Below are 16871 nucleotides of genomic sequence, written 5' to 3'. Positions count from 1 at the left end.
TTCCAGGGTGTTGGTATCATTTCCTGGGGTGTCATAGTGGACTTGGTGACCCTCCAGACACGAATTTGGGTTTCCCCCTTAACGAGTTTATGTTCCCCATAGACTATAATGGGGTTCGAAACCCATTTGAACACTCGAACAGTGAGCGGCTGTTCGAATCGAATTTCGAACCTCGAACATTTTAGTGTTCGCTCATCTCTAATTAGCATCAATCTCATCTGTCCTTTTTTTTTGTTTCTGCTTTCTGAGCAAGTGCACAAAAACAGACACAAAATGACAGTAGCTGATGGCTATCAATTACTATTCTTTATAAGTCCATTAGCCATAGACTTCAATGTTACAAAATAAACGATCCGTTTTTTTTTTTTTACCGGACACAAAAGTCCTGCATGTAGGATTTTTTGTCCGCAAAAAAAAACAAAAACAAAAAAAAACAGACATGTGACAGATTGGGTGTATAATGGACACTAATGGTCACTAACTGACAAGATAAAATCCTATTGAAATCAAAGGAAATTTCAACAGATGTGACAGTCCAGCTAGTGTCAGTTCTTAAAATCATAACAGAAAATAGCAACTGACACTAATGACTGTCACCGATGGTAGTGTGAACGCCTCCTAAATTTCAGGGCCAGAGAATGTTTTTTTTCTGTCAAGAATTAAAAGTTTCACAGGCATGTTGAAGGCAGTGATATCGGAACAAACTTTCTGCAGCAGCCCATGATCGCCAAATCCACAAAATGTATCTTGCTATATAAAATAGCCTGTTAGAAGAAAGGTAAGGGGATAACAAATAGGGAGTTACAAAATGGAACCTTTTTACTTATTTATTTATTTTTGAAATTACGAGTGTCAGTTTCCAAGTCAGTATTTGGGGACAATGACTGAGGCTGATCATTCACCTTAGAAAAATACAGCAAGCCCCCCCCCCCCCATGCTTGGCCTAAAGTGGATGAACATCTCATACGTTGTTGTTTGTCTCATACAACTGCCGTTGGTCTATCGGTAATAAACATTTGCAGCATTTACATGGCCAAAATTGGAGTTTCAGCTGATGTAAGTCACATGTATATGGTCACCAACTTTATCAACCAATGCACGCCATATACAGGATGATCAAATATTGAATGGCAATCCATAGATTTCAGTGACTTTCAGATTTTGACGGTTTTTCACACAGGATAAACTGACAAAGCTCAACAAAAAATTGCACACAACCACCATATATATAAATGCTTAATTTTTAATACAAAAATACAAATATTTTCCCTCATTACATCAATGCTTGTGTTTAAGGAAGCTGAACAAATATTCTGCATGTTCTTATAGAAGGTGAATTTCCAACCACATAGAAATGATGTCTTTTTGTTTTCCTTTTGCCATCCTGGTTATAACTCTGGGATCCTTCGACATCTGTCTATGGTGGAAAATGACGTTAACATAATAGAAGCTAGAAACCTCAACTAAAGTGTATCGTATTTGTTACATAGAACAAAGAGGTAATAAAAGGAAATTTTGTATGAGGCAAAAACAGGTAGTTGTTGTCTACAGGTAGTTGTTCCCACATTGTCCGGCGGGTGGACACAGGCGCAAGTGTGACATGCAGGACTTTGTGTCCGTTTAAAAAAAACCAAAAAAAACCAAAAACTGTTTCCCTGTGGAGAGGCTGCATATGGACACCAGCGGTTTGCTTTAAAACTGTCCGCTTGGAAGCCATCCCCTATGCAGTTTTCCCAGAGAATAGGACGGAAACCTGGCAGGCAGACACGGACAAAAGTGTGAACACTCCCTGACATGAACTTCTTATTCAATGGAAAATTCACACGACTGTATGCAAGTTGGAAAGTTGGGGGGAATTTATTAAGACTGACATTCTGTGCGCCAGTCTTCAGCAATTTCCCAGTTGGTGCCAGAGGTATCTAGATTATTGAGCAGTTCTAGCTTCTTAACAATTCAGGCATACAACCACATGCCACAATGGAGATCCATGCCAGTCCAGAACTCTATAACACATGCTAGATGTGCCACAACTATTTCCAATAGTAAATTTCCCTTATTGTGAATAATTAAATATATTAAATTCTTAAGCTTTACTGATCAGAGTTAAACTGTATTAATGTATTAATTCCATAGCGGTTATAGTAACCTGCATTCTGCTAATGATCACCGGGTACTATATGCTTATGTCCCTTTACATTCAAAATCTATACATTGATTTCTTTTTTTACAGTATTTTTTTTACATTCCATTTTCTTCACATTAATATATGAAGCTTGCTTGAGCTTTGAAACACATGGACATCAGAAGCCCTACAGAAAACTTAACATTTATGGCGGAGTGCTAAGGGTACGCTCTGTGACCAGTATGAAGGGAGGTGCAGTGAGCAGTGACTATCACCTATTGTCTGTGGTGGATTCTGGGTTATCAATCTGCTCTGCTCCTCCTGCTCTATAACATGCTACCAGCAGATAGTGCCAAAGTGACTATGTAAATAGTTACTGAAATACAGTATATACAATCACTGGACTGTAAAGTTTACAAAGATAGCAGCAATAGCCAGGATATTGTTGTATATAACTGTGCTTAAAGGGATTCTACCATTAAAACTTTTTTTTTTGTGGATAAGACGTCGGAATAGCCTTTAGAAAGGCTATTCTTCTCTTACCTTTAGACATGGTCTCCGCCGCGCCGTTCCTCAGAAATACCGGTTTTTACCGATATGCAAATGAGTTCTCCTGCAGCGATGGGGGCGGCCCCAGCGCTCAAACAGCAATGAGGGTGTCCCCACAGCTGCCAGAGAGGTGTCTCCAAGCGCCGCCTCCTTCTTCGTCCGCCGCGTCATGTTCAATGTCTTCTTCCGGCGCAGGCTCGTAACCGAGCAGAGCAGACTGCGCAGGCCACGGGAAAATGGCCGCTAACAATACTGTGCAAGGGGCCATTTTCCCGTGACCTGTGCACCTGCGCAGTCTGCTCTGCTAGAAGTTACGAGCCTGCGCCAGAAGACATTGAAGATGACGCAGCGGACGAAGGAGGCGGCGGCACTTGGAGACAGTTCTCTGGCAGTGGTGGGGACGCCCTCATCGCTGGGGCCCACCCCCATCGCTGTGGGAGAACTCATTTGCATACCGGTAAAAAACGGTATTTCTGAGGAACGGTGCGGCGGAGACCATGTCTAAAGGTAAGAGACGAATAGCCTTTCTAAAGGCTATTCCCACGTCTTGTCGTCACAAAAAAAAATGTTTTAATGGTAGAATCCCTTTAAAATAATTCTGTGAAAATGGAAGAAACTGTCAATTTTTCAGAGCCATTTTGCATCAGTAGACACTCCTTTTCATGGATCCCTCACAGACTAGAGTCTTTGAGGGATCCATGAAAAATAGCCAGAAATAGGACATGTACAGGCTGTTAAAAAACAAAAAGCCCAAAAATCGATTAACTCAACTAAAAGCAATGTGTTTCTGATATTCATGTGAACAGCGCCTTAAAGACATTTGCAATATAGAGCTACTTATAGTGATTTCTTTAAACATAATCACACATTTTAGATCAACTTTTCAGGAATAGTGTCCCCATATGTGACATTTCTATAGGTTCTAGTAGAGTGTTCAAAAAGAAAAAAAAGATATGCAAGTAAAAATAATGTGTTAGGATTTGAAATCCATCAATATTAAACAGCAACAACTAAAAAACATATCTCGTCATAGTCTGTATAATAATTTATGGTACATTCAATAGTGTAGATCTGAAATTTTCAAGGACTATGTGCAATGAAGTCCAAAGGCAACCATAACACAAAGATATATACATATATTAAGCACAAAACCAGGTAGATCCCTTACAAGATTTAGTTATTGGTGTTCGTGCACACAACAAGACAGCAGCATCACCCTGCTTGCTCCATAAGAACAAGGATGACAGTCAATATGGAATGTTTTGTTGAGGATTTCCAGGGCCCAGTGTCCACCTCATTTATGACAAAGCCAACATTGGAAGGAGACATGTCCCTGTTGTCTTTCAGAGTGACTAACTAAATGTGTGTTATTACTCCTTGGGTTAAGGATTTGATCCATATGTTCCATTATCACCCTGCAATGAAAACCAGTGTATGTTTACATACCCAGAAATGTTATGAACTTGTCTGCCATATACATTGTATAATGATATAAATAGCATAGTAAACGCCTAACATCACACAAAAAGGGGGATCCTATGGGAGAGAGGCAGTAAGGTTATTCATGATGAAATGTTGAGCTCTGCTACTCCTTTATCAGGCTGCAAATTCACACGGGATAAACGCCTTGGTTTGGCCACTGCAGAAACACTGCGGGGGGAAAAAAATGAGGCGTTTTACAGTCCCTTCAAAGTGGATGGGAATCTAGCGAATCCCATCCACACATTGTGGAAAAAGAAGCTCAGTATGTATATATATATATATATATATATATATATATATATATATTGTACTGGGATTTAGGTTTGGTCCATGCATAAGCTTACTCAAGTGCCATGGCTTCTGTTTCTCCAGGATCCATAACAGATCAAGGCTCACATTTTATCATCTGCTTAGTATATCTATATAGCACTAACATGTATATTAATGAATGGCAAATGGTGTGTCAGGCTTCAGAGTTCAGCTATATTTATTTTCTTTATAGGAGAGTCTTTCACTTCCCCTCCAAGTATATTCAACTGTTACCACCCCATTACACACCATATTACAGTCAGAAACATCATATCTTGGTTATGTATATCACTTTTGTTGATTTGGAAGTAAAACAACCTTGACTTCTAATGCAAATGAGACAGTTGGTGCACTAGGGGCGGGCCTTCAGCTCCCAGAGCACTCTTACAGTTAAAGTAGGAGGAGTAACATTGCAGCAGTGGAAGGATCAACGTCCACTGTACAGGGTGGTGCCAGCAATAGATGGTACGGATCTGAGCAGCACCATGGAGATGAAGGCCTGCCCTCAGTGCACCAACTGCATAACTTCTATATCACTACAATGCAGTTTTTCTCCAAATCCACAAAAGTAAAAATCTACATGGTGGTGACAGATGAATATGTTTGGGGGAGGTGCTAGATTCCCTTTCAATAATGGATAGAACATTAAAGCATATATTACACTATTCTGACCATCAAAAACTGTCAGAAAAGAATATTTGGAAGTTAGCCTGTTCATATCTGTGTTGTAGTTTGTCTTCACTATGGACGGCACAACAAGCGGTAAGATCCATTGCAGTCATATCTAAACAGGGCTGCATGAACCCAATTGGATTGCAGTGAAGTCCATCAGTCTTCTGCTGAGGGTTGGTGTTAGAGGTGACTATACTGCCGCAGAGGCTCCAATTGCCAGCGTGTTGTCTTATTACCTATCACAAATCTGAGTACACTGAGGGACTGTATCCTTCTGTGGGAACCGTAATACCATCAATCTCCACAGCAAGGGGGGAAAAAAAAGCAAATTCACACCCCTCTATACCCTGAAAGGTGCATGGATGTAAGAGTTTAGATTTTAGTGAGGAAACGTACAATATCAGGTAGGTGAAGCAAAGACATTAGATGTCCATATAAGAGGACTGAACAGGGTCATATTACTATTTAGTCATATTAATCACCCTTAATACAACAACATAGCTGATAAAAAAAAAAAAAAAAAGTCCACCTTAAAACAAAAACATTGTATATGTAACGTAAAAAATAATTATAATAATACATTTGGACAGTCTTTAGATTACTTTTATAGTCTGTGCTACTTTATTACCAATCCAGGTTATTCTCTGGGGAAAGATGACTGCACACTGCACTATTGTATGCTGTCTCTTCAGCTTTTAATAGCCCCCCTCCCAATATCTTTATATGCCAAATTTTCCGCCTAATAGAGTGGGTGCATGTCCTGATTCAGACAAGTCCTCCAGTACAGGACTTTTCGCTTTTTAGGCAAGACACAGAAGCCATGCTAATAGAGAATGACGAGGCATACGGGAGGTCTTTATAATGTTCTTGTGATGTCTGAACACCTACTGTTGGATCATCCCTGGGCCACTGGACCTTTTTCCATACATCTACCCTTGCTGCATCCGTTATAACTGATGAAGGTCTTTTGGACTGAAACGTTTATATATGTATAACTCTGGATGCTTGCAATAAACGCATAAAAAAAACATCCATCTTGAGTGCCAGAAATATCTTGTTCTCTGTTGGACCATCCCTTCATTTTTAAGGGACAAATTTGAATTACAAAAAAAAAAAGCCTTAGGCAAAGTTCATATCTGCGCCTGAGTCTCTGTTGGAGACTCTGCTGCAGAAACCGCCAGTGAGAAAAGTCCTGCACAGAGGGAAAAAAAAAAAAAAGTCTGCTGGTTTCAGTTTAAAAAGACACCATTATAGTCTATGGGGTTGGCCTGTGTCCACGGGTAACCCCTGTTTTGGCGGTCGAGCTCTCAGTCATTTGGGTCCCACTGCGGACCTGAACGATGGAGAGCACAGCACAGATATGAACCTAGCCTTATATTTTCACAGGCTACTCACGTTCTAATTTTGTTTTAAGGTGGAATTCTAAGGTAGCACATAAATAAGCAATGAATGTCTTACCAATTCCTCATAATCTTCCACATGTTTATATTTCTTTTCTCTGTAATAATATCTTTTCTTGAAGAAATGAAATACAACAATATCACACAGCACCGTAGCCTAAAAGGAAAGCATAGTATGAGAATGTAATCCTACTAAAAGCTGGGATTATACACTACAGGCATGCATGTGATTTTTTTAAAGGGGTATATTACCATGGACAGAACCGTATTTAGATTGCTAGATAATTAAAAGTTAAAATGTTTTTGCAAACATAAATATTTAAAAATTTTGCAGAGTTTTAAAGATATTCTCTAATCTTAGTGGTGATCATCTTTTGTCTTCATAGGCTGCCATCAGATATGACCACGAATGCAGGAACTGTCTATAGTCCATGACTTTCCTTATTGTGGTCAGGTTATCAGACAGGGACAGGGTATGCAGAAGAAGATAATCCAACCATAAGGAAATCATGGCTGGGTTTTGGTGTATACAATATATCCATCTAATTTATTTGTAATAATGTTTAACTTTAACTTATCTTCAAATTTAAATCTGGTTCTGTTCATGGGAAAACCCCTTTAGGCCAAGGCCCCACTTAGCGAGCCGCAGCTAAAAAGCGCATAGCATTGTTTTCTGCAGTGCTTTTCACAGAAAGTCTGCAGAGTTTTCTTCTGCGGACCTTCTGTCCCTATTATACCGATACAGAAACCACCAGCAGTTCTGTAGGTATAATTGACATGCTGCGATTTACACAAATGTAAAGGTTTTTGAAATTGCAGCATTTGTGGTGAGGGTTTTTTCCTGCAATGCATGGATGGGATTAACCAGAATCTCATCCACTTTGCAGACACTGTAATACACAGCATTTTCGTCATAGTCTAAACGCTGCGTATTCGCAATGTGGGGCCCCAGCCTATAAGACTACTTAAACTTTTGACAAGTCACGTCAATCAACATGTTTGTTTAACACTATGACATGTCAGAAGTTTTTTGTTGTTTTTTTTAAATAGATAATTGTTAGCATAGAAAGTTATACTAATGTGACATGCTGAACATGGCATGAGTATAATGAGAGTCCTCTTCTGTCTAGATATTGTATTTATTGCGGATGGGCAGGGGAAATACAGGCTGCAATTCCCCAACTAAAGTGTTAAAGTGAGAGAAATGTACACTTGGTCTCACAAAAATTTTATAGCTTGGTTTTGTACCACAAATTGTGCCTTTTTACAATGCAAGAGCTGTCTTGGCTTTTTGATCTGTAAGACAACTACAATAAGGCAGGCCGTACACATTATATAGCTGGCAGTCTAATGCATAGCTCCATGTGCAGTGTTCTCAAGGAGAGGGGATAAATCCACTGTTAAGCTGCTGCCAGAGACGTCTATTTCCCCTGAGTACAGGTATGTTGAAATCCAGAAGCCTGATGCTTCTCTGCCCCATTATCTGTTGCTAGGGAAGAGTCAGGAGGCTCCATACATATAAGATGATCAGCCAACATTTACTACATGTGTACAGTTAGCTAAATACACTTGTCAAAAGCGGCTGAGGCAGATTTCCAGTCACTACAAGACCTCTTACACATGGCAGTATTATGATCAGTGTTTTGCATCAGTAGTTGTAATCTAAAATCAGGAGAAGCATGAAGACAGAAAAACTACAATGGAAAGATCTGCACCCCCTGTGTATTGCGATGCCACCATTTGTATTTGCTTAGACACAATGATATTGAATACTTCCATGTGAAAGTAATAGGTGAACATCAGGATATGTCTCATTGGATATATAAGTATTGCTGGGTTTGTTTAGTGCAGATTTGGCTTCACATCTGATTTTTAACTGCATTTGAGTCAGGATATAGGAGAAAAGTGCTGAGCTGCTTTGTCCCTATGGAGGGAGTCCATTGTTTTTGTAGCTTATGGCACTTGCTGGTATCCAATTCACAAACTAAATAAATTATAATTAATATTAGTTGAGAAAAAAATGTAATATTACATTGAACTTCATTACTGTATATAGCATTTATTTACTCACCACACCAAGCAAGGCAACACCGGACCCAATATTAATCATGGTTGGAATGATGTCGAACTTCCCTGCCTAGGAAGACAAACACACAAAATGTCAAGAGCAATACTATGGCCAATAGTCTGCTGTAACATGACAGTGTGTTTACTTATCCCACTAGTATACAGACGCCCATTGTTTGCCTTCATATGATCACAGTTTATTCTCAGTACTGGATAATCTCACTGTACATTTTACTTGGCTGCAAAATAAAACTAAGATTAGACTGAGGCAATGCTTTAAAGGGAATGTTTAACCAGGAAATGAACTATTGTATAAATCATGTTTTTAGGGTAAAGATATTTTTTAAGAATTTTTGGTGAGGTTTTTAATTTTCCAACATAATAGCTATAGCTAAAGAAATATCCTAAAATTATTGCAACTTCATGTTTTCCAAATAAGCCTAAAACACTCTGTGACTTCCCGTTTCCTGTAGGAGGCGCATAGGCCATAGACACAATGGCCTGGAGCAGACTCCATATGCTTGTATGTGAGAGGAGAGGCATGCTGCGTGATATGGGCAGAGGTCTTTGTATAGAGAGGGGAGTAGATAAAAGAGTGGATTCTGTGTCTTATGTACATATACATGATAGCTGTGCTAATAAAGCTGGATTCACACCAGCACTCACATGCGGTTTGGGAATTCCGTCCATAAATCTGCTTGAAAAATGCAGAGAAATTAGACTTACAATGCTAAGCTATATGTGAGTATCCTACAAGAAGAGTTACTTTGTTCCCTTGAGTACTATGGGTCTGAAAAGGACGACCTAGTGTTCCAGCAAATGAATGACCCGAAAGCATACGTCAAGATTAGTGAAGAAATGGAACAATGGCAATGAATACGAGGAGCTGGATTGGCCCCCACAGCCTCAACCCAATAGAACATTTCTAGGTAGAGTTGAAGAAAAAGCTGTATTTGTACCCAAGTGAGTCATCCAATATGCACCAACATTGGGAACGTGTAGAAAAGAACTGGGGTTAGATTTCGATCAACACAAGCTTGAATCTGATCGAGAGCACACCCAGAAGGATTCAAGCAGTGTTGAAAGCCAAAAGTGAATTTGCTAAATTAAAAAGGTATATTTTTAGGGGTAGAACAGTAACAATGCAGTTACATGACATAAATTTGACTTGCAACTATTTAGCAAGTTATGTATGAGATAGCCAAGATGATTGTCTATAAAATGATGGTAGTCTCACTTTCGCTGTAGTGGATGGAGAGATATGGAGCCTGAAAGTCAACAGTTCAATACATGCTTTTGCTTGTCAATGTAATATCCAATAGTGGCTCCTCCATACAGTATAATGTCCCATACTGGCCCATATGGTGTTTGTAGCAAAAAAAAAAAAAAAATATCAACAGAACCCAAACTTTTGGGTGTTCATCAATAATTATTATTATTATACTCTGGGGTCCTTTCAGACTGTCCAAATCACCTTTCAGGGAAGTCCGAGTCGTCGGAACCACACTGTAAATCATCCCCTATTTTCTTAAGATAGCAATATCCCTTTAAAGAGAATGGGCCACCTACAGGTTTTGTTTTTTTTTTTGAAACATTACTTTTTTTCTATCATGTTATTTGATTATTGTAGGTTTTTTATACAAGGTTATGGTGGCAGCCATCTTGGCTGCATGAACAGCTGTTTAAAGATTTATGCAACAGCAGACACATAAAACATCATAAACTAGAAATATTCATTGGCTTCTTTGTAATATTTTTTTAGGCATCCTGTGTAAACTGTGCAGAGGTTGTTGATCTGGAATGGGGAAAATAAAACAGTCACCTACTACAATTAGTGAATATGCTTCTTGCTTTATAATAGAGACATCACCTTTTACTGTCATCCTGCCTGTCAAGATAATGAGAAGACTGCTCAGAACGGATCTCTATGTAGCTCCTCAGTGTCAAGCTGCCTGCAAAAGCCTGGTTATAAGTTGTAAAAGTGTTATCACGTTTCTTCCAGACTTGCCAATGTCTTCCTGTTTTGACCTACTACAGACTTGGGCTACATCCTATACAATTTTTGGGATTGACCTCTGTTGCAATAGTTTCAGACAGTAGGGGGTTGTTGGTAAATTACCTTTGGGGCTATATCATGCATAATTTGTTATAGTTAAAAAGTGTGCAAAGTTTTGGCAAGGTCATGAACGAATTAACATACAGGATTAACATGCTCAAAATTATATTTGAGATCTACCTACCTTACCACTATATAATTGGTTCAAAATGTCACCTCTCACTTTAGGCATATTAATATTTGCTACAAAAAAAAAAAAAACAAGCAAAAAAAAAACAAAAAAAAAAACAACTAAGCCACTCTCTGAACACCTGGCTTAGTTTGACAGATCTCTCCCTATAAGTAAATACCATAAAGTAATAATAGTACCTTGTAGTGTCTAATAATGCAAAGTCCAAAAACAGCTCTAAATTAACAACTAACAGTGCATACATAATATATCAGATATAACAGTGTACAGGACCTAGGTTTTCAAGTTATGCTTCGGACACTGATAGTATGACCAAACACTGAATCATGAGTATACTGGAATTTACTTCTTTTTTCTCTTCCTTTGTTCCAGCTCTAAGCATAACATCAAGTAAACTATGAGATAAGCAGGGGTAGATCATTCTGGAAAACTCTTCAGCCAGCCAAGGCAATATTGAAATTTTAGGGTTTGTAATCACATATTGTTAAAATAAAATGTACCGTATATACTCGAGTATAAGCCGACTTTTTCAGCAGTTTTTATTCTGAAAAAGCCTCCCTTGGCTTATACTCAAGTCATGCAGCAAAGGACTTGCATAAATTAAGTGAAGGGGAGTGTCTTTCAGTGGTTGCTACAGTAATGATATAGGACACTCCCCCCTTCTCTAGCAGGAGAGATGAAAGCCCAGGAGATGGCAGGTTCCTGCATCAAGGAGAGCTCATAACAGTAAAGTGAAAGTAACACACACAGGTACATACTGGGGTTACAATTCCTATTAATGTCAGGCATTTGGGGTTATTAATTTAGTTTTAATAACTCCATGTGCCTCACATTAATAGCAGTTAACCCCATCATGTCCCTCACATTAACCCCTGTGTGCCCCATATACGGGTTACTAATATGTGAGATACATGGAGGTAATAATAAAGTGCCTTAATAATGTATAATGTAATAATTATTACCTCCATGTCTCTCACATATCAGTAACCCTTATGTGAGACACACAGGGAGTTAATGTGAGGGACATGATGGGGTTAACTGCTATTACCCTGAGGCACATGGAGTTACTAAACTGTAATACACATGACCAGACTTTGTATCTGTAATGGTGGATAAAATTATGGACTATTACATTTCAATGGGCCCGTACACATACATGCCGTCGCTTTTGCGGCTGTGTGTCCGGGCCAAATTGAAGAGCTTCAACTTATGGAGCAGGTCCTATATGTGTCCTATACCTGTCCTATATGTATCTGCATTTACAGCCCTATCAATTCATTTTTAATGTAAAGAGCAGTGATTACCGTATATACTCGAGTATAAGCCAAAATTTTCAGCCCAGTTTTTGTGCTGAAAAAGCCCCCCTCGGCTTATACTCGAGTCAATAAGTTTTCCCAGTTTTTTGTGGTAAAATTAGGGGTCTCGGCTTATACTCGAGTATATACGGTAGTTAATGTAATTTTACTGGTATCTATTTTAATTTTTGAAATTTTCCAGTAGCTGCTGCATTTCCTCCCCCTAGGCTTATACGCGAGTTAATAAGTTTTCCCAGTTTTTTGTGGTAAAATTAGGGGCCTCGGCTTATATTTGGGTTGGCTTATACTAGAGTATATACGGTCCCCATTGCTATATTTAAAAAAAAAAAGCAGACCCTATATATATATATATATATATATATATATATATATATATATATATATATATATATATATATATCACAGTGTTAGCCAAAAGTATTGGCACCCCTGCAATTCTGTCAGATAATACTCATTTTCTTCCAGAAAATGATTGCAAGCACAATCTCTTTGGTATTAATATCTTCATTTATTTTGCTTGCAATGAAAACACAAGAGAGAATGAGAAAAAAAAAGTAAAATCATTGATCATTTTACACAAAACTCCAAAAATGGTCTGGATAAAAGTATTGGCACCCTCAGTCTAATACTTGGTAGCACAACCTTTAGACAAAATAACTGCAAACAATCGCTTCCGGTAACCATCAATGCGTTTCTTACAAGGCTCTGCTGGAATTTTAGACCATTCTTCTTTGGCAAACTGCTCCAGGTCCCTGAGATGTGAAGGGGGCCTTCTCCAAACTGCCATCAAGAGATCTCTCCACAGGTGTTCTATGGGATTCAGGGCTGGACTCATTGCTGGCCACTTTACAAGTCTCCAGTGCTTTCTCTCAAACCATTTTCTAGTGATTTTTGAAGTGTGTTTTGGGTCATTGTCCTGCTGGAAGACCCATGACCTCTGAGGCAGACCCAGCTTTCTCACACTGGGTCCTACATTATGCTGCAAAATTTGTTGGTAGTCTTCAGACTTCATAATGCCATGCACACAGTCAAGCAGTCCAGTGCAAGAGGCAGCAAAGCAGACCCAAAACAACAAGGAACCTCCGCCATGTTTGACTGTAGGGATCGTGATCTTCTCTTTGAAGGCCTTTTTTTTCCTGTAAACTCTATGTTGATGCCTTTTCCCAAAAAGCTCTACTTTTGTCTCATCTGACCAGAGAACATTCTTCCAAAACGTTTTTGGCTTTCTCAGGTAAGTTTTGGCAAACTCCAGCCTGGCTTTTTTATGTCTCTGGGTAAGAAGTGGGGTCTTCCTGGGTATCCTACCATACAGTCCCTTTTCATTCAGACGCTGACAGATAGTACGGGTTGACACTTGAACAGCTTGAAGGGCAGCTTGAACTTGTTTGGATGTTAGTCGAGGTTCTTTATCCACCATCCGCACAATCTTGGGTTGAAATCTCTTGTCAATTTTTCTTTTCCGTCCACATTTAGGGAGGTTATCCACAGTGCCATGGGCTTTAAACTTATTGATGACACTGCGCACAGTAGACACAGGAACATTCAGGTCTTTGGAGATGGACTTGTAGCCTTGAGATTTCTCATGCTTCCTCACAATTTTGCTTCTCAAGTCCTCAGACAATTCTTTGGTCTTCTTTCTTTTCTCCATGCTCAATGTGGTACACACAAGGACACAGGACAGAGGTTGACTCAACTTTAATCCATTTCATCTGGCTGCAAGTGTGATTTAGTCATTGCCACCACCTGTTAGGTGCCTCAGGTAAGTAACAGGTGCTGCTAATTATACAAATTAGAGAAGCATAACATGATTTTTCAAACAGTGCCAATACTTTTGTCCACCCCCTTTTTATGTTTGCTGTGGAATTATATCCAATTTGGCTTTTTGACAATTCTTTTTGTGGTTTTCCATTGAAGACAAATTAAATGAAGATAATAATACCAAAGAATTTGTGATTGCAATCATTTTCTGGAAGAAACTGAGTATTATCTGACAGAATTGCAGGGGTGCCAATACTTTTGGCCAACACTGTATATATTACAAGTCACTCCTTTTGGCAACTCAAGATGTGTATTCAACATAGTGCAGCCAAACATGGTGTGTAGCCTGCATACGTTGTCCAAGAAATGAAAAGAAACAACCTTTAACATATAGGAATATACACATTCAACTTACAGTTCCAAAAACCAGGATATCAAAGCGAATTCCATAAATTTTCATGAGATTCCTTGATTCCACATTGTTGGAATCCTTGAAATATTTGGCATACCTAAAAAAAAAAGAGAAAGAAAGTGAAGTGTACTAAGAGATAGATAGATAGATAGATAGATAGATAGATAGATAGATAGATAGATAGATGAACAAGCTTTTGTTTGTGCACACTAGTATCAGTGGGAGAAATTACAATGTGGCAGAATAAGTCAGAATAAATTCATCCCAATAAAACTAAATGCTTAAGATTTTTAAGTATTGTATAAGTTGACTCCTCTACAGATCAATTCTTTGGCTAATATACTTAATATATACAAGACAGAAGAGGTAATGTCTCATTAGGGAGGGTCGGTACCGGGACTCAATAGCCCATGCCTGCCCTGTTAAGAATTCTGGGTGAGGAATATGCAAATAAGACCTCATTGGTATAAGAGGAATTTGTTCTAAGCGCCACCTTTTGGAAGATCGTGCCCTATAGATTAGTACCTGGTTTTCAAATTTGATTTTAATTTACTAATATTTTCGTTTAGCTCTAGAATGGGCAAAACATTGAAACACAACCTGTATTAATGTTAGTAATGAATTAGAAATATAAGGCAGATTAACACCCACGACAATGGAAAGCTTTTCATGAATGAATGTAATATTAGGGTACGATGTTAATTATACTCATACAGAAACTTAAAATTAAATATATGCAAATTGGGCTATAAATATTAAGACAGACTGAAATACTCCCAATGAATAGTTTTATATGTAAAGAATACTTAACCCTGTTATATCAAAAATATATATTGAAGCGTTGATAGCACATAAACCATATCAAACATATCATGCCACCTGTAATCTGAATATACAGAAATGCAAAGAGGTTATTTGGGCTATTTTGAGTTCCAATTTCAGTATAAGTGAAATAATGAGACTATGAAAACACTCACACATGCAAACAAAACAAACCTTGTATGACAGTTATGTATTGCAGTGTTGGCATCATGGATTCATGTGTCTGTATTATACAGAATACATAATACTACATAATGTGTAATACTGTACATCACTCACTCACTACCAGTGACTTGCCTTTCAAAATTTTTGTCTCTTCATCATCAGCCCTGCCTTTTACCCATTTATAGACATGGATTAAGAAATGCTGCATACATACAGTTAGGGCCAGAAATATTTGGACAGTGACACAATTTTCGCGAGTTGGGCTCTGCATGCCACCACATTGGTTTTGAAATGAAACCTCTACAACAGAATTCAAGTGCAGATTGTAACGTTTAATTTGAAGGGTTTAACAAAAATATCTGATAGAAAATGTAGGAATTGTACACATTTCTTTACAAACACTCCACATTTTAGGAGCTCAAAAGTAATTGGACAAATAAACATAACCCAAACAAAATATTTTTATTTTCAATATTTTGTTGCGAATCCTTTGGAGGCAATCACTGCCTTAAGTCTGGAACCCATGGACATCACCAAACGCTGGGTTTCCTCCTTCTTAATGCTTTGCCAGGCCTTTACAGCCGCAGCCTTCAGGTCTTGCTTGTTTGTGGGTCTTTCCGCCTTAAGTCTGGATTTGAGCAAGTGAAATGCATGCTCAATTGGGTTAAGATCTGGTGATTGACTTGGCCATTGCAGAATGTTCCACTTTTTTGCACTCATGAACTCCTGGGTAGCTTTGGCTGTATGCTTGGGGTCATTGTCCATCTGTACTATGAAGCGCCGTCCGATCAACTTGGCAGCATTTGGCTGAATCTGGGCTGAAAGTATATCCCGGTACACTTCAGAATTCATCCGGCTACTCTTGTCTGCTGTTATGTCATCAATAAACACAAGTGACCCAGTGCCATTGAAAGCCATGCATGCCCATGCCATCACGTTGCCTCCACCATGTTTTACAGAGGATGTGGTGTGCCTTGGATCATGTGCCGTTCCCTTTCTTCTCCAAACTTTTTTCTTCCCATCATTCTGGTACAGGTTGATCTTTGTCTCATCTGTCCATAGAATACTTTTCCAGAACTGAGCTGGCTTCTTGAGGTGTTTTTCAGCAAATTTAACTCTGGCCTGTCTATTTTTGGAATTGATGAATGGTTTGCATCTAGATGTGAACCCTTTGTATTTACTTTCATGGAGTCTTCTCTTTACTGTTGACTTAGAGACAGATACACCTACTTCACTGAGAGTGTTCTGGACTTCAGTTGATGTTGTGAACGGGTTCTTCTTGACCAAAGAAAGTATGCGGCGATCATCCACCACTGTTGTCATCCGTGGACGCCCAGGCCTTTTTGAGTTCCCAAGCTCACCAGTCAATTCCTTTTTTCTTAGAATGTACCCGACTGTTGATTTTGCTACTCCAAGCATGTCTGCTATCTCTCTGATGGATTTTTTCTTTTTTTTTCAGTCTCAGGATGTTCTGCTTCACCTCAATTGAGAGTTCCTTTGACTGCATGTTGTCTGGTCACAGCAACAGCTTCCAAATGCAAAACCACACAC

At 38.8% G+C, this 16871-nt stretch overlaps 1 protein-coding gene across 1 annotated transcript in view; it reads right to left on the bottom strand.

Moving 5' to 3' along the window:
* Positions 1 to 3152: 3152 nt before the first annotated feature.
* Positions 3153 to 16871, bottom strand: part of P2RX4 (purinergic receptor P2X 4) — a 37128-nt gene continuing 23409 nt past the window's right edge. Inside the window, exons 9-12 of the mRNA XM_075273729.1 lie at positions 14337 to 14430; positions 8606 to 8671; positions 6593 to 6691; positions 3153 to 4086 (exon numbers count right to left, since the gene is read on the bottom strand). Coding sequence (XP_075129830.1) covers positions 4054 to 4086; positions 6593 to 6691; positions 8606 to 8671; positions 14337 to 14430 — 292 coding nt within the window. The 3' untranslated portion in view covers positions 3153 to 4053. The remainder of the gene's footprint in view (positions 4087 to 6592; positions 6692 to 8605; positions 8672 to 14336; positions 14431 to 16871) is intronic.

This window comes from Leptodactylus fuscus, chromosome 1 (genome assembly GCF_031893055.1).
Source record: "Leptodactylus fuscus isolate aLepFus1 chromosome 1, aLepFus1.hap2, whole genome shotgun sequence".
NCBI lineage: Eukaryota > Metazoa > Chordata > Amphibia > Anura > Leptodactylidae > Leptodactylus > Leptodactylus fuscus.
The sequence above is the reverse complement of the archived record's forward strand: the minus strand, read 5'-3'. Positions and strand labels throughout refer to the sequence as shown.